The sequence below is a fragment of the Leucoraja erinacea genome, unplaced genomic scaffold, assembly GCF_028641065.1.
Source record: "Leucoraja erinacea ecotype New England unplaced genomic scaffold, Leri_hhj_1 Leri_99S, whole genome shotgun sequence".
In the NCBI taxonomy this organism is placed as follows: Eukaryota; Metazoa; Chordata; class Chondrichthyes; order Rajiformes; family Rajidae; genus Leucoraja; species Leucoraja erinaceus.
The window spans coordinates 330,983-357,500 of NW_026576949.1; the positions used below are offsets into that span (position 1 = coordinate 330,983).

At 48.4% G+C, this 26,518-nt stretch overlaps 1 protein-coding gene across 1 annotated transcript in view; it reads right to left on the minus strand.

Annotated features, from left to right (window-relative positions):
* Positions 1-26,518, minus strand: part of spef2 (sperm flagellar 2) — a 154,984-nt gene that overhangs the window by 109,027 nt on the left and 19,439 nt on the right. Inside the window, 2 exon segments of the mRNA XM_055632007.1 lie at positions 8,658-8,731; positions 12,091-12,259. Coding sequence (XP_055487982.1) covers positions 8,658-8,731; positions 12,091-12,259 — 243 coding nt within the window.

A 26,518-nucleotide genomic window follows, 5' to 3' on the forward strand; every position in this document is an offset into this window, starting at 1 on the left:
CCCCAAGATATGGGGTAAACCGACCAAAGTGGTCAGCTCTGTTGCCGGGAGGGTTCTCTTCCGGTAAGGTGGAAAAATGTGGAGGTTGGCCAGTATGGAGACCTATTGAGAGGAGGATCAAGCTAGATACACTCTAACAGCAGGAGTTGTGTCAGTGCGCGACTATGGGAGAGTTCGCGCCAGCAGCAGGGCTGCTTAATGGGGATGCTGAGTCTATGGCAGTGTTAGGCAGATGGGAGAGCCCGTGTCAGCAGCATCTTGTAACAGGGCTGTTTAATGGAGATGCTCAGTCTATGGCAGTGCCGGCCTACTGCTCTAGTCCGCGCCAGCAGTGCCTTGTAATAGGGCAGCTTAAATGTATGGCAGCACCACTTGTAGATGGGCTGCACAATGTCTCCCTCATGGAAGAGGTGAGTTTACCGGGGCATTTCTGACCCTGAAGGGTGGGCCTGTTGGAGAGGCTGCTCCAGCAATGCCTTGTAGTAGGGCTGCTTAATGTCTCCCTCATGGAGGAGGTGAGCTTACCGGGGCATTTCTGACCCTGAAGGGTGGGCCTGTTGGAGAGGCCGCACCGGCAGCGCCTTGTAGTAGGGCTGCTTAATGTCTCCCTTATGGAGGAGGAGAACATGCAAGGTCAGTGTAAATCTGATGCCGATGCTGAGGGTATAAGCGTGGAACATACCTCAAGGGATGAAGGGCACATGTCAGAGGTACGATTCCTGGCAGCAAGGTTGCCATCCCAACACAATGCTATGAATGATTGAGACATTGTCATCTACTCAGAGGCATTTTAATCAGGTAAACTGGACATTACTAGTATTCCAAGTAGGTTGGAATTTGGCCAGAAGTGTGTTGAGCCAGGTCCAGTATTTTAGCCAGGTTTGCCTTCGAGACAGGCTCGGAGATATGGGGAATTGTCTTTCAAGGCAAGTCAGAATTATGGCAAGAGTTGTCTTGGGACATGTGAGAATTATCGGTAACCGGGCCAGAGTTGCCGTTTAGGGCAGACTCGAAATGATGACAGGTGTGGCCTGTTCATTATGAAAGAAGGGTGATCAAACTGATTTCATAGGGTTTTCCATGTACAATGATCATCAGAGATATTTGAAGGCATTGCTATGATGAGGCAATTTAACAGTATGATGACAATAAATCATTCAAAGGACTACTCAGAGTTCAAAAACACGTGATGTATTGTCTGGATTATATTTTGACGCTGTATTTGGCTAAAACCCACTGTTACAGTCTCAAGCTACTTTAGAAATTGTTCTCCTCTATCCAGTTAAATTAAGTTGTTATCAAATGGATAGTTGGCATGTGACTCCGCCCTGGGCAACAGATTGGAGTCATTCGAAACCTGGAACAGCCTTGTTGTTATAAAGGAGTTCCTATTCATTAGACTAACTGGCAATATAATAGATGTGATGCAGCTGTGCAAGTGGGAGAACTGACAGCATGCTTAATGGCAAACTATAAAGTGCCATGAAAGTCATTGATAACACACCTTTGCTATTACCAGCTGAAGCTACTAAAGTCATTATGATGGATAAACAGTATTCAGCATTGCTTCAGTAGTTGATCAATAAATATGTAATTATATTTCAAAATGATGCTAATAGCCTAAGGTGGGAAAATGCGAATGTCATCTCTAGTTGGAGGTGGAGGAGATTTGCATGAGTTATTGGTATCAATTATCTATAGACCCTCCATGTATTTTATGGATTAAAGAGTGATTGAGCGAATATGCATAGCTGCATGCTCAACTTCATGTTGATACACTATAATGGTGGCATATGATAAGCATGGGGGTGCAATCAAGTAAAAGAATCCTGTAATAGGTACATAATCTCATTTGCCACTGGAGTATCATTTAGTACAGATCAATGACAACACAGAATGGGTGTTGGACCACACTGTATTTATGAAATTGTGATTCAATGCAACACCAAATATAGATACGTTTTCATGCTAATTAATAAGTTGCAAAAATGTGTGGCATGCCAGTGGTGAAAGATATTCTCGCCACAAGCAGGAGGAATGGCTTTTATGTCTTCCTCCATTTTGCTTTATGAGTCGGGTCTTTAAATAAAGTCATCAAGAGCCCGCTTTAGGTTCCAGCTGTGGAATTGGCCTATGCAGTTTGATTCTGATTATTGTTGGGAATAATAATAATGCAACCTTATATGGTTATTTTAAACATAACTTGCTGGTTCAGCCTGTGGCTCGGGAAATCAGCTGTTGCATGATAAAATCAATTTATGTTCCACAGATCCTCAATAGACTGCTTACGGCTTGGGTTGTCACACCTATTTCTTGTATCTATTCACAGTGTTGGAATACAAACAAGTACTGCTGGAAAAAGCAGTACTTTGCTTATTCAGGAGATGGGAAGCGTTTGTTTAATGCTCATGTTACATTTAAAATGGTACAGAACTTAAAGAAAGGTAACTTTGAGGGTATGAGACGTGAATTGGCCAAGATAGACTGGCAATTGATTCTTAAAGGGTTGACAGTGGATAGGCAATGGAAGGCATTTAAAGGCTGCATGGATGGACTACAAAAATTGTTCATCCCAGTTTAGCAAAAGAATAAATCAGGGAAGGTAGCGCATCCGTGGATAACAAAGGAAATCAGGGATAGTATCAAAACAAAAGATGAAGCATACAAATTAGCCAGAAAAAAGCAGCCTCCCAGAGTCCAGCAGAAGAGGACAAAGGGCTTAATAAGGAAAGGAAAAATAGATTATGAAAGAAAACTGGCAGGGAACATAAAAACTGACTGTAAAAGTTTTTATAGATATGTGAAGAGAAAAAGATTAGTTAAAACAAATGTAGGTCCCTTGCCGTCAGAAACAGGTGAATTGATCATGGGGAATTCTTTCTTTAAGTTCAGAACCCTTGTTTCTGAATTAATTATGTCACTCTCCATCCTAATGAAGAACTCAACCAATATTATGGTCACTCTTGCCCAAGGGGCGACGCACAACATGACTATTAACTAATCCTATCTCATTACTCAATACCCAGTCTAGAATAGACTCTCTCCCGTTGGTTCCTCCACACGTTGGTTTAGAAAACTATTCCGCATACATTCCAAGAAATCCTCTTCCTCAGCACAACTGTACACAACTCCCACTAGCATTTTCTGCCCCTTAGTGTTTCGCAGCTCTACCCATATCGATTCCACATTCTCCAAGCTAATGTCCTTCCTTTTTATTGAGTTAATCTGCTCTCTAACCAGCAACGCTACCCCACCCCCTTTTCCTTTCTGTCTATCGCTCCTGAAAATTGAATATCCCTGGATGTTCAGCTCCCAGCCTTGGTCACCCTGGAGCCATGTCTCCGTGATCCCAACTATATCATATTCATTAATAACTATCTGCACATTCAACTCACCCACCTTATTACGAATGCTCCTGACATTGAGACATAAAGCCTTCTGGCTTGTTTTTACAATACTTATACAATTATGTTGAAAAGTGGCCCTTTTTTGATTTTTGCCCTGGATTTGTCCGCCTGCCACTTTTACTTTTCACCTTGCTCCTCTACCCTCATTTTACACCCCTGTCTCTCTGCTCACACATTTAAGAAACCCACCACTTATTCTCTGTTTATTATCTTTTTCTTCTTTCTCCCCTACATGTTGGGTCCGAGTGCTTCCCTTCTCTGCCTCCTGCCTCACACACTGTCTACTAGCTTTCTCTATTTGAGTCCCTCCCCCCAACCATTCTAGTTTAAAGTCTTCTTGCTTTCTAATGCAGTTGGTGTCACCAATCCTCGAACTATTGATGTGTACTCCCCATGGAAACCTAATGAAATGATGGCTGTACTGAGTAAAATACCTGGTGGAAAGAAATCACCTGCTTCCCTTGTGGATGCGTGTGTATCAGGCGGATTCGAGAGATTTGTGGGCTGTAATACAACAGATCATAACTCCGACAGAGCATACCGGGTTCCCAGCCACTTTAGTACACCCAACTCATGAGGTACTGGCTAATGTAATCGCTGATAACAATGCAAGAGAAGATGCAGTTTTAATTCAAAAGCCAATAGATATCGCTAGGATTCTGGATGTTAGACCAAAGGAGAAGAGCAGATGAGTTTCTAGAAAGGCTCTCAGAACTACATATGGATCAGTCGGGAGATTTGAATTTTTGAAATAGGGCGAACTCTCCCCAGTACTGCACAATTTTATTAAATTGTTTGCCAACTATTGTAGCAGAAGCAATCAAGACAAACAATATGGATTGGTCAGAGAATAGAGCAAGTCAAATAGCCCGTGCAGTTAGGTATCATTGGAAAGATGGGGTCAAGGAAAGAGCGTTCACGTCGCGGCCCTGTTTCAACGAATCTTTCCATCACCACGCACAAGAAGCGCAAGAAGCGCAAGACAGACACCATTGTACAGATGCCGAGAAGTGTGTTCAGCTCTGGCTGAACAACTTCTAATCTTGTGTGTGGACTCGATAAGAAGAAAATTGGAAAGATATTAGAAAACAAGAGAACCAGCCCCAAATTAGGCAAAAACTGAATACGTAACGAAAAAGGAAGCGCCAAAATCTAATTTAGACTTATGGAATAGTCCTCAGACAAGAGCAAGGCATGAGGCGCCAGACTGGGCAAGGGCAACAGAACCGGATTATCCAGGTTACCCTGATGAACCACCTCCCTTTAGAACCAATTTCCCCAAGACACTGGAGAGGGAATAGAGTATTGGGACCAGACCAATGTTATACTTGTGGTGGATTAGGTCACTGGAGTAGGGAGTGCCCGACATGAAAACGACAGGATGGATGGGGCCAACATAGAGAGCAGAGAGGGAACTGGCAAATAAATCAGGGACAGAGAAGCCAAACACCCTTCTCTCAAAATAATCCATTCTCACGTTCCTGATTAACTAACTTGGTGGTGAACGGATGCAAATCTGATGAAGAACCTGTACTATCATTGCGAGTAGAGGGAAGGATAGATATGCACCTTTCTGATAGATACAGGGGCATCCATGTCATCTCTTCAATGTCATCAATCAATTTATAACCTTCCCAAGTCTAGTCAAGTTCAGAGCCTGTCTGGATCTCAGGGACAAGTTTGCCATTACTCCATCTCTAAGCCAGTCGAAGTGGTGTATCAAAGCAAGGCAATAAAACATAGATTCATAATAACAAATAGATTGGATTGCAATTTAATGGCTAGAGATTTGCTCTGCACATTTTAATTGAAAATTGAATGCAGCAACAGTGGATTAATAGTAACCCCATGGGCTCCTGAAAGGCAGTGCTACTCATCAGTGACACCCCAATGGTGGTCCTTAGACTTAGGAGGTGAGCCTCCACTTCATATCACATTGGCCTGTGATAGAAGAGGCAAAAATAAAGAATTAGAAACCTATTTCAGGCCTCAAGAAGGAAAAAAAAAAATGGAACATTAATATTTTGGCACGGGTAACAGGACAAGAAGGAACTGCAGAGTACGTTACAATACCCCTAGATTTATGGAAACGAGCTTCAGAGGTTGCTCCACACATAACAAGGAAGGTGAATTTTCCAGCAAGTGCGAAGGTCTTGGGAGCGTTGGTTAAGAAAGCAATTGATCTGGTAGATCCGAATATATATATGAAGAACAGAGCTTGTCTAACCAATGTACTGTTGAGTTTTATCAGACCCTGAAGACAGTTGTTGCCCAGCTACGCCAGCATCTGGGGAGTGAAGTATGTGAGTATGTGGACCCGCAAGTGTGGGCAGAAGATGCTACTCAGGTAGGATGCGTTCATATTGATCCCATCCAGGTAGCTCTCCAGAAAGGGGTGACACTGCCTTTGATACAACAGTACCCATTGAAACAACAGGCAATTCCGTGTATAGACAAGCTGATTCGGGGATTGCTGGAACAAGACATCTTAGTAAAGTGCCAGTCTATTTGCAACACACCAATCCTTGCAGTGCCCAAGGCAGGGAAAGGGGGCCAGTACAGACAGGTTCAGAACTTAAGACCTGCCAACGCAATAGTAGAACCGTTCCATGCCTTGGTGCCAAACTCGGCTCATATTTTATGCTTTGATTCCAGCGGAAACAAAGATTTTTTTAAATTGTAGATCTGCAGCATGTCTTCTTTTCATTACCTCTGCACCGAAACAGCCAGTACTTATGTGTCCTTATTACAGGGGACAACAATATACGTGGACAAGACCACCCCAGGATTTATTAATTTGCCCACCTTGTTTTATCGATGTCTTCAAGACAGTTAAGTACCTTAAGCTTTAAAAGTAAATCCACTCTAGTTTAATATGTTTCCACACCTCCAAAAAAAATTCCCCAACTGTGAATCTTCTGACACAACTACATTGCTATCATTGTCGAATTGTATAACGAGAACAGTTGTCATCTTACCTTGTTTGTTATCATATATGATAAAAGAGGGGAATGTTAATATCAGTAATTTGAGGTACTTGTGAAAATGGAGGATGCCTGTTTAAAAGATCTGTAAAACCTGTTTGGCATCTTTTGCAAAAAGCTGCAGGACCATGAGGTATGGATGGCTCCAGAAAGTCTGTGGCCTGGGAAGGGGTTGAATAGAGGTTGCTGTCCAGATGGCCTGCAATTGTTAATATGTATGAGATTTTGCAGAAGGAGCTTGGTCCTTCTGCAAAATGCAGATACATAATGTTGCAGAGTCTTACTGCTGCTAATTGTGATTGGTCCAGGAGAGGTTCCTCACCAAAGGTGTTTCTTTACTTAGAGATAATGTTTCTTTACTTAATAGAAGTGTTTCCCCCTCAGTGCTTTGTGTTGAAATTATGTTATGTGCTATTGTATGATTGGGTTAGGGAAATGTTATTTAATGTATTTTGCAGCCCGTATCGGTAATTGGCTTATAGGAGTTGCCCCCCCCCCCATGTATTTTCTTGCCAAGAGTCTGTAAGTGTATAAAAGCGTGGGGAAAACAATGGGGTGTGCCGATCTCCTGGTATGTGTTCTATTTCCACAAGGCTGTTGGGCTCGAGTGAGTAGAGACAAGGATCAGGCGTGTGGTATTGGACTAGGTATTGTATTGGTATTGTGCACAATAAAAGAGTTGGATTTTCAGTGCTCGTATTTGGTGTTTGACTCAACCAGACTTGGGGGAGGGTGTAATTTTAGACTGGAATTACACACACATACATATATATACACACATACGTACATATATTTACACATACACATATGTACACACACACAAATACAAACAATAATAGTGCAAATATCCTGTTGTACTTCCCCTTTTCCCAACGACACCATTTAGATAATAACCTGCCTTCCTGTTTTTGCTACCAAATTCGATAACCTCACATTTATCCACATTAAATTGTATCTGCCATGCATCTACCCACTCACCCAACCTGTCCAAGTCACCTGCATTCTCATAGCAACCCAGTTCACATTGCCACCCAGCTTTGTGTCATCCACAAATTTCTAATGTTGTAATCCCTTCATGTAAATCATTAATATATATTGTAAATAGCTGCGGTCCCAGCGAATAAGTAAGTAAGAATGTCATTGTTCTATCTGGGGCATATGACAATAAAACGCTCTTGACTCTTGAAATGGGAGATGGTTTAATCTGAGCAAGTGCAAGGTGTTGCACTTTGGGAGGTTGAATGCAAACTATTAATGGCATGACCCTTAACCGCATTTATGTACAGAGGGATCTTGGAGACTTGGGAGAGGGTGCAGGTTTACCAGAAATAGACACAAAATGCTGGAGTAATTCAGCGAGACAAGCAGCATCTCGGGATAGAAGGATCTCTGAAGAAGGGTCTCGAACTGAAACATCACCCATTCCTTCTAGCTAGAGATGCTGCCTGTCCCGCTGAGTTACTCCAGCATTTTGTGTCAATTTTCGGTGTAAACCAGCATCCGCAGTTCCCTCCTACAGGGTTACCAGAAAGTTGCCTGGGTTAGGTTCCTGGCTGCAGGGAGAGGTTGGACAGACTTGGATTGTTTTCTCTGGAACGCTGGAGATTGCAGGGAGATCTTGTAGAAGTATATCTAATTGTGACAGGCATAGATTGGGTAGGCAGCCAGAACATTTTTCTCACAATGAAAAACTCAATTACTAGGTTAAAAGTGAGAGGGGAGTTTAAAGGAGATGAGTAGGGAATTATACCTAGGGTTGGGTGCCTGGAACGTTATGTCCGGGATGGTGGTTGAGGCAGATACAATAGTGGTGTTTACGAAATGTTTGGCATATGGATATGCAGGGTAAGGATGGACATGGATTTGTGCAGGTACATACTGTTGGTCTTGGCATCATCACTGCCATGGGCATTGTGGGACGATGGGCCTGTTCTTGTGTTGTATTGTTCTATGTGCTACACACATACACTGACCCTCACTGGGTTGACAGTCCCACACACACTGACCCTCACTGGGAGACAGTCCCACACACACACACACACTGACCCTCACTGGTTGATGGGACACGAAAACACACTGACCCTCACTAGGTGACAGTCACACACACTGACCCTCACTGGGTTGACAGTCACACACACTGACCCTCACTGGTTGATGGGACACGAAAACACACTGACCCTCACTAGGTGACAGTCACACACACTGACCCTCACTGGGTTGACAGTCACACACACACACTGACCCTCACTGGGGGATGGTCACTTACCTGGGGCTCTTGATTGTCAGCGGTGGAGGTCAGGGCTTCCGGCAGTTCCTTCTGCTCCACCTGTGGGTCTGGCACTGAAAGATTCATGGCAAAATTAGCAGCTGGCCCCAAAATCAGAGCTCGGACACTGGGGACATGGACCAGGTCACTGGGGATCGGACAATGGGGCTCTCACACTGGGACTGAACACTGGGGACCGGACACTGGGGACTGGACACTGGGGACTGGACACTGGGGACTGGACACTGGGGACTGGACACTGGGGACGGGATCACTGGGGATGTGTCACTGGGGACGGGATCACTGGGGACGGGATCACTGGGGATGGAATCACTGGTGACCGGATCACTGGGGATGGGATCACTGGGGATGGAATCACTGGGGACCGGATCACTGGGGACCGGATCACTGGGGACTGGACACTGGGGACTGGACACTGGGGACTGGACACTGGGGACGGGATCACTGGGGATGGAATCACTGGGGACGGGATCACTGGGGATGGAATCACTGGGGATGGAATCACTGGGGACGGGATCACTGGGGATGGAATCACTGGGGATGGGATCACTGGGGACGGGATCACTGGGGACCGGACACTGGGACTGGACAATGGGGACGGGACACTGGGACTGGACAATGGGACTCTCACACTGGACACTGAGGACCAGACACAGGGGACCAGACACAGGGGACCAGACACAGGGGACCAGACACTGGGGACCAGACACTGGGGATGAATCACTGGGGATGAAATCACTGGGGACGGGATCACTGGGGACCAGACACTGGGACTGGACAATGGGGCTCTCACACTGGACACTGAGGACCGAACACTGGGGACAGGACACTGGGGACCGGACACTGGGGACCGGACACTGGGGCCGGGACACTGGGGACGGGACACTGGGGACCGGACACTGGGGACGGGACACAGGGGACCGGACACCGGGGACGGGACACCGGGGATGGGACACCGGGGACGGGACACTGGGGACCGGACACTGGGACTGGACAATGGGGCTCTCACACTGGACACTGGGACCGAACACTGGGGACGGACACTGGGGACGGACACTGGGGACGGGACACTGGACACTGGGGACGGGACACTGGGGACCGGACACTGGGGACGGGACACAGGGGACACAGGACACTGGGGACGGGACACTGGGGACGGGACACTGGACACTGGGGACCGGACACTGGGGACCGGACACTGGGGCCGGGACACTGGGGACGGGACACTGGGGACCGGACACTGGGGACGGGACACAGGGGACCGGACACCGGGGACCGGACACCGGGGATGGGACACGGGGGACCGGGACACTGGGGGGACACTGGGGACCGGACACTGGGGACTGGACACTGGGGACTGGACACTGGGGACTGGACACTGGGGACGGGATCACTGGGGATGGAATCACTGGGGACGGGATCACTGGGGATGGAATCACTGGGGATGGAATCACTGGGGACGGGATCACTGGGGATGGAATCACTGGGGATGGAATCACTGGGGACGGGATCACTGGGGATGGGATCACTGGGGATGGAATCACGGGGGACGGGATCACTGGGGATGGAATCACTGGGGATGGGAGCACTGGGGATGGGATCACTGGGGACCGGAGACGGGGGAGGGACAATGGGGACGGGACACTGGGACTGGACAATGGGACTCTCACACTGGGGACACTGAGGACCAGACACAGGGGACCAGACACAGGGGACCAGACACAGGGGACCAGACACTGGGGACCGGACACTGGGGCCGGGACACTGGGGACGGGACACAGGGGACCGGACACTGGGGACGGGACACAGGGGACCGGACACCGGGGCTCTGGGACACCGGGGACGGGACACTGGGGACGGGACACTGGGGACCGGACACTGGGGACCGGACACTGGGGACCGGACACTGGGGACCGGACACTGGGGACCGGGACACTGGGGACCGGACACTGGGGGGGACACCGGGGACGGGACTGGGGACGGGACACTGGGGACCGGACACTGGGGACCGGACACTGGGGACCGGACACTGGGGACCGGACCACACTGGGGACCGGACACTGGGGACGGGACACTGGGGACCGGACACAGGGGACGGGACACTGGGGGGGACTGGGGACGGGACACTGGGGACGGGACACTGGGGACGGGACACTGGGGACGGGACACTGGGGACCGGACACTGGGGACGGGACACTGGGGACGGGACACTGGGGACGGGACACTGGGGACGGGACACTGGGGACGGGACACTGGGGACCGGACACTGGGGACCGGACACTGGGGACCGGACACTGGGGACCGGACACTGGGGACCGGACACTGGGGACGGGACACTGGGGACGGGACAAAGGGGCTCTCATACTGGGCGGTGACCCTGGACTCATTGCTCGCGGCCAGGAGCAGAACCAACCAGCGCCTTCAAACAATGACCATGTAGGTGACCCAGGGGAGAACATCACCGGGTTGGGCGGGGATGGACAGCAAAGGGCTGATGGGGGACAGAACAAAATGAGAATAGGCAAGCAAGTTTGCGATCCTTTGTTGATCCAGCATTTCATGTCTACCAGGGGACAGCACGGCATCGCTGGGCTGAAGGTCTCTGGTACTATAATAATTCAATGGTGCAGTCAGTTACCCAGGGAGCTGCCTGTGACCCCTGAGCCCGTCACATGATCCTGGGATCCGAACCTTCGACCCTGGTGCATGACGCTGGGACCATTCCATGACCCTGGGACACGATCTCCCGGTTGCCAAACACTTTAACTCTGCCTCCAAATTCCTCCACTGACCTTTCTGTTCTGGCCCTCCTCCACTGTCAGAGTGAGGCCCAGCACAAATTTGCTTGGGCAGCTTTCACCCCAGTGGTATGAACATTGATTTCTCTAACTACAAGTAACCCTTGCTTCCCGTCTTTCTCTGTCCCTCCCCCACCCTAGTTCTCTGACTACTTTCACTGTCTTCCTGAATGTTCTTTGTTGATTGTATGCCTCGTTGTCACCTTACCCTCAGGTAACACTGAACCATTCTACATTTCCTTATCATCATTTGCTTTGATCTGTCGTTTTCACACCTTACCCTTCCACATCTCTGTATCTCCCTCCCTCTCCCCCGAGTCAGACGGGTCTCGACCCGAAACATCACCCATTCCTACTTTCCAGAGATGCCTCCTGAGTTACTCCAGTATTTTGTGTGTCCCAGGCCGTGACCTCAGGGCCCGAACCTGTGACCCCGGGCCCGGTCTGTGACTGCACCAGCGGCAGGGGTTGTGCAGCCTGCACTGGCCTCTGGCCAGATGCTCCCCTGCCCTCTGCCCTCTACCGCACAGCAGTGACCTCCCTGATCTTTGCCCCACCGTCCTGCCTCCCCACCCCCCCTCCCCCTGGGTCCCAGTTAGGGAGAGGTGACGTACCGGGTTGATGCTCGCTCCCGCTCTGTGCCTCGGGCGCCGACTCCAGCTGCCCCACAAGGGGGCTTCCTGAGGGCAAGGGGGCTGGCTCCCGCGTAGCTCCATTCTCACCGTCCTGCCCCTCAGCAACAACATCGCCCACAACAGCTCCCGCCACGTCTGGGCCACCCGCCTACAACGGCCAATACAAGAGGCAGCGTCAGAGAGGGAGAGGGGGGTGAGGGGATGGAAGAGGAGGGGGAGGAAGCGGTGGGTGGGGGAGGAAGAGGGGGGGGAGGGGGGTGAGGGGAGGAAGATGGGGACGGGATGCGAGATGAGGGAGGGATGGCGAGCCTCTGGGTCGATGGTTCAGAGATCCATCGCCAGGTCCTGCCAGAGCTCCCACTGGGAGAGAAAGAGAAAGAGCACAGATAACGTGAACACTGGTCCCTTTGCGAAGGTTTCGGGAATTATACTGGGAATTAACTCCGGGTCCCTTTGAGAAGGAGTGGGGAATTAATACTAGGAATTAACATTGGGTCCCTTCGGGAAGGAAACCAGGAAATTAATACTCAGTCCTTTTAGAAAGGAGACTGGGGAATTAATACTGAGAACCAGGGAAATGGCTGGCAGGCTAAATAATGATTTTGGGTTTATTTGCCGTTAGAGGATGGGGAAACCATCCCAATAACAGATAATCAAGAGGTAAGCAGGAAGGATGAACTTAAAGCAATCTGTATTTGTAAGAAATATGTTACAGAGACATTGCATTCCTAAAAATCCGTCCGTATCCTGATTTTCCTAATTCAAACCTTTTTTCCCCCATTGAATTTCCTGTCTACATGGATATGCACTCCTCTGGGAAGTTTTTTCAATGTTAATTCTCCTGTGGCTGCACAGTCTATAGTTATGGGAATCTAATGGTATTGCAGACAGAACAAGGAGGGTCATTGCTTTAATTAGCTTGAATTTGCGCAAAAACTGTACCCATTATCGCTAGGATTTTTAGCCACTTTACTCACCGTTCTCCTCTCTCGAAGTGCACCAAGTTTTGTTCCGATCGGTGGAATTATACAAAAGTTATGAAGGTTTAAAAAATCGTGAGATCTGCAGATTGGTCTTCTCGCCTGTCAGTCACCATGAAAGTAACACCCTTTCTGGCACCCGCTGGAGAATAAAGCCCTGGAGGCGGGGCTGAGTCCGTGAGCGGCACTGATTAAGTCTGCAAATGTGGAGTCGGGAAAGCCGCTGTGTGCAGTCGGGAAAGCTGGTATGTGGAGCCGGGTAAGCTGGAGTGTGGAGTCGCGAGGTGATGTGTAGCGCCGTGGCTGGTGGCCGCTGAGTGGAGTCCCACACCCCCCTTCCCCCTCTCTCTCCTTCCCAAACTCCTTCCCTGGGGCGAGGGGGAGGTAGGCGGAAGGGGGTGTGGGGCCAGGGCGGAGGTGGGGTGAGGGGGCTGTGGGGCCAGGGGGGGGGGATTTGGGGCCAGGGGGGGGCCAGGGGGGGGGTGGGGGTCAGGGGGGGGGCTAGGGGGGCTAGGGCGGAGGTTGGGGGAAGGAGGTGTGGGGCAATGGCGGAGGTGGCGGGGGGGGGGATGTGGGGCCAGGGGGGAGGTGGGAGGATGGGGGCCAGGTGGGGGCCAGGGCGGAGGTGCGGGAAGGGGGCTGTGGGGCGAGGGGGGAGGGGCTGTGGGGCCTGCGGGGAAGGGGCTGTGGGACCAGGGGGAAGGTGCGCGAAGGGGGCTGTGGGGCCAGGGGGGAGATGCGGGAAGGGCAGTGGCCGTGTGGTGTGAGGCGATGCCCGTTCATGGGTCATAAAGTCCAGGAGCAGAATTAGGCCATTCGGCCCATCGTCTCCTCTGCCATTCAATCGTGGCTGATCTATCTTTCCCTTAACCCAATTCACAGGCCTTCGCCCCATAACCCCTGACAGCTGTACTAATCAAGAATCTATCTATCTCTTCCTTCTCTGACCTCCACAGCCTTCTGTGGCAATGAATTCCACAGATTCACCACCCTCTGACTAAAATCATTCCTCCTCAACTCCTTCCTAAAGTAACATCCTTTTATTCTGAGGCTATGTTTCCCAGTAGTGGAAACATCCACTGCACATCCAGGCCTTTCACTATTTGGTTAATCTCCATGAAGTCCCCCCACAGTCTTCTAAACTCCCATGAGTAGAGGCCCAGTGCCTTCAAACGCTCATTATATGTTAACCCACTCATTCCTGGGATCATTTTCATAAACCTCCTCTGGACCCTCTCCAATGCCAGCATCCTTCCTCAGATATGGGGCAGAAAACTGCTCACAATACACCAAATGAGGTCTGAACAGCACCTTATAAAGCCACAGCATTGCATCCCTGTTTTTGTGTTCTAGTCCTCACAAAATAAATGATAGCATTGCACTCACCTTCCTTACTACCGATTCAACTTTTGTAAATACCAGCAAATTAACTTTTGGGAAACCTGCAGCAACACTCCCAAGACCCAGTGCACCTCCGCCATGTCTGGGTGGAGAGGCCCAGCAGCAGTCTGATGCTCCAGTGGCTCAGACGGCGATCCAAGAGCCCGAGAGCATGGATCAGACATGACCTGCAGCGGCTCGGAACGGTGGAGGACATCATGTTCATAAGTGATAGGAGCAGAATTAGGCCATTCAGCCCATCAAGAAGTCCACTCCGTCATTCATGCATCTGTCTCTCCCTCCTAACTGAATTCTCCTGCCTTCTCTCCATAAACTCTGACACCCGTACGAATCAAGAATCTATCTATCTATACCTTAAATATATCCACTGACTTGGCCTCCACAGCTTTCTGAGCGCCAAAGAATTCCACGGATTCACCACCCTCTGACTAAAGAAATCCCTCCTCATCTCCTTCCTAAAAGAACATCCTTTAATTCTAAGGCTATGACCTCTAGTCCTAGACTCTCCCACTAATGGACACATCCTCTCCACATCCACTTTATCCAAGCCTTTCACTATTCTGTATGTTTCAATGAGGTCCCCTTCATTCTTCAAAATTTCACTGATTAAAGGCACTGTGCCATCAAATGCTCATCATAAGTTAACCCACTTATTCCTGGGATAATTCTTGTAAACTTCCACTGGGCCCTCTCCGGAGCCAGCACATCCTTCCTCAGATACGGTGCCCAAAATTGCTCACAATACTCCAAATACAGCCTGACCAGAGCCTTCGAGAGCCTCAACATTACATCCCTGTTATTTGTATACTATTGAAATAAATGCAAGCATGCATTTGTTTTCTTTATTAACGATTCGACTTGCAGATTAACTTTTTGGGAATCCTGCACCAGCACCAGTCTCTTTGAACCTCCGAATTCTGGATTTTTTCCCCATTTAGAAAATAGTCTACGCCTTTATTCCTACTACCAAAATGCATGACTCCACACTTTGCTACACTATATTCCATCTGCCACTTCTCAGCCGACTCTTCCACCCTGTCCAAGTCCTTCTGCAGAGTCCCTGCTGTCTCTATACTACCTGCTCCTCCACCTATCTTCGTATCATCAGCAAACTTTGCCACAAAGCCTTCAATCCCCTCGTCCAAATCATTAATATATAATGTGAAGACGAGCGGCCCCCAGTACTGACCCTTGCGGAACTCTGCTAGTTACTGGCAGCCAACTACAAAAAGCCACTTTTATTGCCATGCTTTGCTTCTGCCATCCAGCCAGCCCGTTATGCTTGCCTTTTGATATTTAGAAGGAATTTAGAAGGATGAGCGGATATCTTATAGAAACATATAAAATTATTAAGGGATTGGACAGGCTAGATGCAGGAAACATGTTCTTAATGTTAGGGGAGTCCAGAAGCAGGGGCCACAGTTTAAGAATAAGGGGTGGGCCATTTAGAACTGAGATGAGGAAAAACTTTTTCACCCAGAGAGTTGTGAGTCTGTGGAATTCTCTGCCTCAGAAGGCAGTGGAGGCCAATGCACTGGATGCATTCAAAAGGGAGTTAGATAGTCAAGGGGTATGGGGAGAAGGCAGGAACGGGTTACTGATTGAATGACAGTGCTGGCTCGAAGGGCCGAATGGCCTACTCCTGCACCTATTGTCTATGTATCTATGTATGTACCATGGGCTCTCATCGTCCTTAGCCGCCTCACATGTGGCACCTTATCAACTGCTTTCTGAAAATCTAGGGAAACAACATCTACTGACTCTTTTGTCCTGCTATTGACATCTTCAAAGAATTCCAGCAAATTTGTCAGGCAAGACCTCCCCTTCACAAAGCCATGCCTATTTTATCGTGAACTTCTAAGTACTCCGTAACCTCATCCTTTATAATGGACTCTAAAATTTGACCAACCACCAAAGTAGAACTAACTGGCCGACAGTTCCCACTATTCTGCTTTGCTCCCCTCTTGTGCAGCGGGACAATATCAGCAATTTTCCAATCATCTGGATCACTCTTGGATCTAGTCATTCTTGAAATATGACTATCAATGCTTCCAAAATCTCTAAAACCACCTCTTTCAGAACCACCCCGGTCCAGGTGACTTATCCACCTTCAGCCCTTTCAGCTTTCCAAGCACCTTATCCCTTGTAATAGCCACTCCACCAACTTCCAACCCTGACTCTTAGGCATGTTGCTAAAGACAGATGCAGAAACGTTATTCAACTCCTCTACATTTCTTTATTCCCCGTTATCACTTTTCCTGCATTATTTTCCAGTGGTCTTATTTTTTTACTCTTTATATAACTGAAGAAACTCTTGCTATCCTTTTATACTATGAAGAGCCTGTCCCACGAACATGTGACCTGCAAAACTGGAAGCAGGGGCAGCGTGGAGGTCGAGCGATCCCCGTACAGGGCCGGTCGCACCAGCATGCGCCTGCATGCGGCGAACGCGACCAAACCGGAAGCGGGGGCCGCGCGGAGGTCGAGTGATCCCCGTACAGGGCCGGTCGCACCAGCATGCGCCTGCATGCGGCGAACGCGACCAAACCGGAAGCGGGGGCCGCGCGGAGGTCGAGTGAGTGACGTGAAGTTCGAGCGATGTCCGCGGGAAACATAGAAAATAGGTGCAGGAGTAGGCTATTCGGCCCTTCGAGCCTGCACCGCCATTCAATATGATCATGGCTGATCATCCAACTCAGTATCCTGTACCTGCCTTCTCTCCATACCCCCTGATCCCTTTAGCCACAAGGGCCACATCTAACTTCCTCTTAAATATAGCCAATGAACTGGCCTCAACTACCTTCTGTGGCAGAGAATTCGAGATTCACCACTCTCTGTGTGAAAAATGTTTTTCTCATCTCGGTCCTAATAGATTTCCCCTTTATCCTTAAACAGTGCCCCTTGTCCTGGACTTCGCCAACATCGGGAACAATCTTCCTGCATCCAGCCTGTCCAACCCCTTAAGAATTTTGTAAGTTTCTATAAGATCCCCCCTCAATCTTCTAAATTCTAGCGAGCACAAGCCGAGTCTATCCAGTCTTTCTTCATATGAAAGTCCTGACATACCAGGGATCAGTCTGGTGAAACTTCTCAGTACTCCCTCTATGGCAAGAATATCTTTCCTCAGATTTGGAGACCAAAACTGTAAGCAATACTCCAGGTGTGGTCTCACCAAGACCCTGTACAACTGCAGTAGAACCTCCCTGCTCCTATACTCAAATCCTTTTGCTATGAATGCTAACATACTATTCGCTTTCTTCACTGTCTGCTGCACTTGCATGCCTACTTTCAATGACTGGTGTACCATGACACCCGGGTCTTGTTGCATCTTCCCTTTTCCTAATCGGCCACCATTCAGATAATAGTCTACTTTCCTGTTTTTGCCACCAAAGTGGATAACCACACATTTATCCACATTATACTGCATCTGCCATGCATTTGCCCACTCACCCAGCCTATCCAAGTCACCTTGCAGCCTCCTAGAATCCTCCTCACAGCTAACACTGCCCCCCCAGCTTCGTGTCATCTGCAAACTTGGAGATGTTGCATTCAATTCCCTCGTCCAAATCATTAATATATATTGCAAATAGCTGGGGTCCCAGCACTGAGCCTTGCGGTACCCCACTAGTCACTGCCTGCCATTGTGAAAAGGACCCGTTTACTCCTACTCTTTGCTTCCTGTTTGCCAGTCAGTTCTCTATCCACATCAATACTGAACCCCCAATACCATGTGCTTTAAGTTCGTATACTAATCTCTTATGTGGGACCCTGTCGAAAGCCTTCTGAAAGTCCCAGTCAACTTTGGCCAGTTGCTCCCTCATGCCTCTGTAGTCCCTTTTGCCCAGCTGCAATACCAACACATCCAATTTTACCTTCTCCCTCTCAAATTGCAAATTAAAACTTATTATATTGTGGTCGCTACCTACCTTTACCTTGAATTCCCTCATCAAATCCGGTTCATAACACAACACCAAATCCAGAATTGCCTTTTTCCTGGCAGGCTCCACTACAAGCTACTCTAAGAATCAATCTCAGGGGCACTCTACAAATTCCCTTTCTTGGGGTCCAGTACCAATCTGTTTTTTCCAGTCTATCTGCATATTGAAATCTCCCATGACCACCCTAGCATTTCCTTTCTTGCATGCCAATTGTATCTTCTGATGTAACTTGTACCCTATATCCTGGCTACTGTTTGGGGGCTCATTAGTGTCTTTTTACCCGTACAATTCTCAGCACTATCCACAATGACTACATCTTCTGATCCCATGTCATGCTTCAATAAGGAGTGAATTGCATTCCTTACCAACAGAGCTATCCCCCAACATTTGCCCACCAGTCTATCTTTCCGATAGGACGTATAACCTTGAAGATGCAGCTCCCAGCTCCGATCCTTTTGCAGCCACGTCTCCGTAATTCCAACATCATACGTGGCCATTTCTAACCATGCCACAAACTCATGTGCTTTGATTAGTCTGAAGAAGGGTCTCGACCCTAAACATCACCCATTCCTTCTCTCCAGAGATGCTGCCTGTCGTGCTGAGTTACTCCAGCTTTTACTTTTGTGTCTATCTTCGGTTTAAACCAGCATCTGCAGTTCTTTCTTACACATTTTGTCTGCTCCACTGTATAATCTCCTCAAGGTATGTCTACTTTGAAGGTTCTCCTCCTTTCTCCGACGAGGGTTCTGCAACATCCTCTCTCACTGCTCCCCGTCTGTGATTCCTCCTGCTCTCCGACTCACCACCACATTTTAACCCAGACTCGTTACCACAGCCACGTGTGTTTTCTCAGTGCTTGCCTGCGCCTCCAATTTCTACCTCGTGGATTCTTGCTCTGGTTCCAGACATCCTAGTTCAGACCCAACCCGGATTACAGGGACCGACATGTATGGAATGCTATTTATTATCATTCAAACCTAGGTTTGAACAAAATTACATTTACTACAGATTTTTACATTACAAAAAAACCCAAGACCCACACTTAACACAGTTTACATAAACATTATGTAAAATTGTTTTATTTGTTTTTAAATAGTTGAATGGGCTCGCCCCGCCTTACCTCTCTGAGCTGCTCCACACATACGCTCCTGCCCGGTGCCTCAGGTCAGCTGATCAGCTGCTCCTTGAGGTACCAAGGTCTAAGCGGAAGCTCAGAGGGGATAGAGCCTTTTCTGTTGCTGCTCCGGCACTCTGGAACACCTTGCCGTTGCACATCAGACAGGCCCCCTCACTGTCCATCTTCAAATCCACCCTACTCATTTTTATTCTCTGGCTTTCGACACTGGCTGAGACATTGCTCCTGTTTTTAGTGCTTTTAATGTCTTTTAATTTTTACTGTTTTATAGTCCTTTGTTTTACGGTTTTTAATGGTTTGTAATAACTTCTTGTCCATGAGTTCTCATGTACAGCACTTTGTGGCAACTGCAGTTGTTTAAAGTGCTTTATAAATAAAGTTATTATTATTATTATTTATTATTTATTCTTCACCCGCGGTCCAACTGCAGCACCGAGGCGAACTGGGGCTGCGATGTTAAAGTCCCCTGCTTGGTAGGATGGTAAGTCCTGTGGCCATTTAGCCACGCCGGGTGATGTTAGGCCCCAGCTCCGTGTCCTTTAAACCCCGCGGATCAAGCAGACCAACCAGCGGTCCAGCAGTCCAACTGCAGCGTCTAGGCGAACTGGGACTCCGATGTTAGAGCCCCCAGTGACGATGGTAAGTCCCCGTGGCCACTAACCCGCACGGGGCAATGTTAGGCCACGCCCCGTGTCCTTTCAACCCCGCGATTTCAGCGGGAGAAGCTGCCGTTGCGGGAGCTCCGAAAAGTCATCTCCCACCAGGGACCTGGAGCTCCAAATGTTACTGTCCACCGGGCCTGCAGCCGGAGCTTCCGAAGCTCCAAAGTTGGGTCACAGCCGCGTGCCACCACAACGCTCCCCACTCTGAAGACGGCCAGCTTTGCATTGTTAGGTCCGCAGGCTCCGCGACTGGAGACCTCAGGTTGGTCGTGGCCGGAGGCCACCGCCGGCTCCTTGATGTTAGGCCCAACGACGCCGGAGACCCGACAGAGGCCCAGGAGCCATTGGAGCGGTCGCAGAGAGAGGAGCTATACCCGAGCGGTAGGGTTAAAACTCGAGCACGCGGCTTGTTTTTTACAGAGGCCCAAGAGCCGTTGGAGAGGTCGCAGAGGGAGGGAGCCAAAATCTGCAACGTTCCAACTTCCATTCGCATTTCAAAACAAGTGGGCTTGAGGAAGCCGCTGATTGGTGGAGCAGCTGATTGGGAGTCAGATCCCTGCTGATTGTATTGTAGCAGATTGTATTGTATTGTATTGTACTTTGTATTGTACTTTATATTGTATCCTAGGTAATTGGGGAGAATGAGGGCCAGGGCAGTTTACTGTTCTGGATGTCAGATGTGGGAGGCCATGGAGTCTGATAGCCCTCCAGACATCCACATCTGCGCCAGGTGCATCGAGATGGGGCTCCTAAGGGACCGTATTAGGATCCTGGAGCAGTAGCTCGATGACCTCCATCTGGTCAGGGAGAGCGAGGAAGTCATAGAGAGGAGTTACAGAGAGGTGGTCACTCCAAGACCACATGAGGCAGGCAAGTGGGTCACGGTTAGGAGGGGCAAGGGGCAGAGGCAGGGACTAGAGAGTACCCCGGTGGCTGTACACCTTGACAATAAGTACTCCTGTTTGAGTACTATTGGGGGGGGACAGCCTACCTGCGGGTAGCAACAGCGGCCGGGCCTCCGGTACAGAGACCGGCCCTGTTGCTCAGAAGGGTAAGAAAATGAGGAGGGCAGTAGTAATAGGGGACTCTATAGTTAGGGGGTCAGATAGGCGATTCTGTGAACGCAGTCTGGAGACCCGGATATTAGTTTGCCTCCCTGGTGCCAGGGTCTGGGATGTGTCTGAACGTGTCCAAGATATCCTGAAATGGGAGGGAGAGGAGCCCGAGGTCGTGGTACATATAGGTACCAATGACATAGGTAGAAAAAGAGAAGAGGCCCTGAAAGGAGAATTTAGGGAGTTAGGTAGAGAGTTAAGGAGAAGGACCACAAAGGTAACAATCTTGGGACTACTGCCTGTGCCACGCGACAGTGAGAGTAGGAATGGAGCGAGGTGGAGGATAAATGCGTGGCTGAAGGACTGGTGCAGAGGGCAGGGATTCAAGTTTCTGGATCATTGGGACCTCTTTTGTGGAAGGTGGGACCTGTACAAAAAGGATGGGTTGCACTTAAACCCATGGGGAACCAATATCCTGGCGGGGAGACTGTATAAAGGCTACTGCGGAGACTTTAAACTAGAACGGTTGGGGGGAAGGACTCAAATAGAGCAAGCTAGTAGACAGTGTGTGAGGCAGGAGGCAGAGAAGGGATGCACTCAGACCCAACATGTAGGGGGGAAAGAAGAAAAAAATAATAATAAACAGAATAAGAGGTGGTGGGGTTCTTAAATGTGTGAGCAGAGAGACAGAGGGGTGTAAAATGAGGGTAGAAGCAATAGGAAGCAAGGTGAAAAGTAAAAGTTGCAGGCAGACAAATCCAGGGCAAAAATCAAAAAGGGCAACTTTTCAACATAATTGTATAAGGGGTAAGAGCGTTGTAAAAACAAGCATGAAGGCTTTGTGTCTCAATGCAAGGAGCATTCGTAATAAGGTGGATGTTGAATGTGCAGATAGCTATTAATGATTATGATATAGTTGGGATCACGGAGACATGGCTCCAGGGTGACCAAGGCTGGGAGCTGAACATCCAGGGATATTCAATATTCAGGAGGGATAGACAGAAAGGAAAAGGAGGTGGGGTAGCGTTGCTGGTTAGAGAGGAGATTAACGCAATGGAAAGGAAGGACATTAGCTTGGAGGATGTGGAATCGATATGGGTAGAGCTGCGAAACAATAGGGGCAGAAAACGTTAGTGGGAGTTGTGTACAGGCCACCTAACAGTAGTAGTGAAGTTGGGGATGGCATCAAACAGGAAATTAGAAATGCGTGCAACAAAGGCAAAACAGTTATAATGGGTGACTTCAATCTACATATAGATTGGGTGAATCAAATTGGCAGGGGTGCTGAGGAAGAGGATTTCTTAGAATGTATGCGGGATAGTTTTCTAAACCAACATGTAGGGGAACCAACGAGAGAGCAGGCTATTCTAGACTGGGTATTGAATAATGAGGAAGGGCTAGTTAGCAGTTTTGTTGTACATGGCCCCTTGGACAAGAGTGGCCATAATATGGTTGAGTTCTTCATTAGGATGGATAGTGACATTGTTAATTCAGAAACAAGGGTTCTGAACTTAAAAAAAGGTAACTTTGAGGGTATGAGACGTGAATTGTCCAAGATTGACTGGCAATTGATTCTTAAAGGGTTGACGGTGCAATATGCAATGGAAGGCATTTAAAGACTGCATGGATGAACTAAAACAATTGTTCATCCCAGTTTGGCAAAATAATAAATCAGGGAAGGTAGTGCATCCGTGGATAACAAGGGAAATCAGGGATAGTATCAAAACAAAAGATGAAATGTACAAATTAGCCAGAAAAAGCAGCATACCAGAGGACTGGGAGAAATTCAGAGTCCAGCAGAGGAGGACAAAGGGCTTAATTAGGAAAGGGAAAATAGATTATGAAAGAAAACTGGCATGCAACATAAAAATTGACTGCAAAAGGTTTAATAGATATGTGAAGAGAAAGAGATTAGTTAAAACAAATGTAGGTCCCTTGCAGTCAGAAAGGTGAATTGATTAGGGGGAACAAGGACATGGCAGACCAATTGAATAACTACTTTGGTTCCATCTTCAGCAAGGAAGACATAAAGAATCTGCCAGAAATAGCAGGGGACCGCGGGTCAAATGAGATGGAAGAACTGAGTGAAATCCAGGTTAGTCGGGAAGCGGTGTTAGGTAAATTGAATGGATTAAAGGTGGATAAATCCCCAGGGCTGGATAGGCTGCATCCCAGAAGTAGCCCCAGAAATAGTGGATGCATTAGTGATAATTGTTCAAAACTCTTTAGATTCTGGAGTAGTTCCTGAGGATTGTAGGGTAGCTAATGTAACCCCACTTTTTAAAAAGGGGGGGAGAGAGAAAACGGGGAATTACAGACCAGTTAGTCTAACATCGGTAGTGGGGAAACTGCTTGAGTCAGTTATTAAAGATGGGATAGCAGCACATTTGTAAAGTCGTGAAATCATTGGACAAAGTCAGTATGGATTTACGAAAGGTATATCATGTCTGACGAATCTTATAGAATTTTTCGAGGATGTAATTACTAGAGTGGATAAGGGAGAACCAGTGGGTGTGTTATATCTGGACTTTCAGAAGGCCTTTGACAAAGTCCCACACAAGAGATTAGTATACAAACTTAAAGCACACAATATTGGGGGTTCAGTATTGATGTGGCTAGAGAACTGGTTGGCAAACAGGAAGCAAAGAGTAGGAGTAAACGGGTCCTTTTCAGAATGGCAGGCAGTACTGCAAGGCTCAGTGCTGGGACCCCAGCTATTTACAATATATATTAATCATTTGGACGAGGGAATTGAATGCAACATCTCCAAGTTTGCAGAAGACACGGAGCTGGGGGGCAGTGTTAGCTGTGAGGAGGATTCTAGGAGGCTGCAACGTGACTTGGATAGGCTGGGTGAGTCGGTAAATGCATGGCAGATGCAGTATGATGTGGATAAATGCGAAGTTATCCACTTTGGTGGCAAAAACAGGAAAGTAGACTATTATATAAATGGTGGCCGATTAGAAAAAGGGGAGATGCAACGAGACCTGGGTGTCATGGTACACCAGTCATTGAAAGTAGGCATGCAGGTGCAGCAAGCAGTGAAGAAAGCGAATGGTATGTCAGCATTCATAGCAAAAGGATTTCAGTATAGAAGCAGGGAGGTTCTACTGCAGTTGTACAGGGTCTTGGTGAGATCACAACTGGAGTATTGCGTACAGTTTTGGTCTCCTAATCTGAGGAAGGACATTCTTGCCATAGAGGGAGTACAGAGAATGTTCATCAGACTGATTCCTGGGATGTCAGGACTTTCATATGAAGAAAGACTGGATAGACTTGGCTTGTACTCACTAGAATTTAGAAGATTGAGGGGGGATCGTATAGAAACTTACAAAATTCTTAATGGGTTGGACAGGTTAGATGCAAGAAGTTTTTTCCCGATGTTTGGGAAGTCCAGGACAAGGGGATCACAGTTTAAGGATAAAGGGGAAATCCTTTAGGACCGAGATGAGAAAAACATTTTTTACACAGAGAGTGGTGAATCTCTGGAACTCCCTGCCACAGAAGGTAGTTGAGGCCAGTTCATTGGCTATATTTAAGAGGGAGTTAGATGTGGCCCTTGTGGCTAAAGGGATCAGGGGGTATGGAGAGAAGGCAGGTGCAGGATACTGAGTTGGATGATCAGCCATGATCATATTGAATGGCTGTGCAGGCTCGAAGGGCCGAATGGCCTACTCCTGCACCTATTTTCTATGTTTCTATCCCCCCCCTCCACCCCCGACATATACACAGCTAAAAAATAGTAAAAACTAATCTCAAGACATACATTTAACAGGACAAAAATTAAAAAAAAGACGGACGACTGTAGTCGAGCCGCTGCCGTTAGGCTCTGCCACCATGTTTTTGCAACAGTTCTCATTCCATGCTCTGCGGTCTACACTGGCCGCGATGCGCTGGCACCAGCAGGCCCTCGCTCTGACTCTCCTGCAGCTCCGGGTCTCACTCAACCACGCTTGCAATGGACCCCAACTGCACTTCATTCAATGCCAGATCCACGCCCTCAACAAATGCTTCCTCGCCTACCTGGACTCTTCCAAAGATCACGCTTGCCCACCTCCATGCTGGTGCCTCCACCGATACACGTCGACTCGACCGCCCGCAGCCCAGTCTATTTAATTAGTTCCGCTTTCCGAACCCCCACTCCCTCATCTTTACTATGGACGTTCAGTCACTCTACACCTCCATCCCTCACCAGGAAGGCTTTAAAGCCCTCCGTTTCTTCCTCAAACGCAGAACCATCCAATTTCCCTCTACTAACACTCTGCTCCGTCTTGTTGAGCTGGGCCTCACCTCAATAATAGATATCGACGTAGAGATATAAAATAGGTGCAGGAGGAGGCCATTCGGCCTTTCGAGCCAGCACTGTCATTCATTGTGATCATGGCTGACCGTCCCAAATCAATAACCCGTGCCTGCCTTCTCCACATATCCCATAACAGCTTCTCCTTCGACTCTTCCCACTTCCTCCAAATCCAAGGCGTAGCTATTGGGCACCCGCATGGGCCCTAGCTATTTCTGCCTCTTTGCAGGGTACGTCGAACAATCCCTGTTCCAGGCGTACACTGGCCCTATCCCCAAACTCCATCTCCGTTATATCGATGATTGCATCGGTGCTACGTCCTGCACCCCTGGACTTCATCACCAATTTTCATCCCGCACTCAAATTTATCTCCTCAGCTCCGACACCTCCCTTGATTTCTTGATTTCAATCTCCATCACAAGAAATCAACTATTGTCTGACGTCTATTACAAACCCACTGACTCCCACAATTATCTCTACTACACTTCTTCCCACCCTGCTTCCTGCAAAGTCTCTATCCTTTACTCCCAATTCCTCCGTCTACACCGCATCTGCAGCCATACTAGGACATCCGAGATGTCCTCATTCTTTAAGGAACGGAGGTTCCCCTCTCCCATCATCAATGAAACCCTCACTCGTGTCTCCTCGGTACCCCGTAGCTCTGCTCTTGCTCCCCCTCCCCCTAGTTGCAACAGAGACAGAGTCCCCCCTAGCCCTTACCTTCCACCCCATCAGCCATCACATACAACACATAATCCTCCAAAATTTCTGCCACCTCCAATGAGAATCCCACCACTGGCCACATGTTCCCATCTCCACCCTTTTCTGCCTTCCGCAGAGACTGTTCCCTCCGCAACTCCCTGGTTAACTTACAGTATCCCTTCCCACCCAAACCACTCCCTCCCCAGGTACCTTCCCCTGCAACCTTCCAGGGAC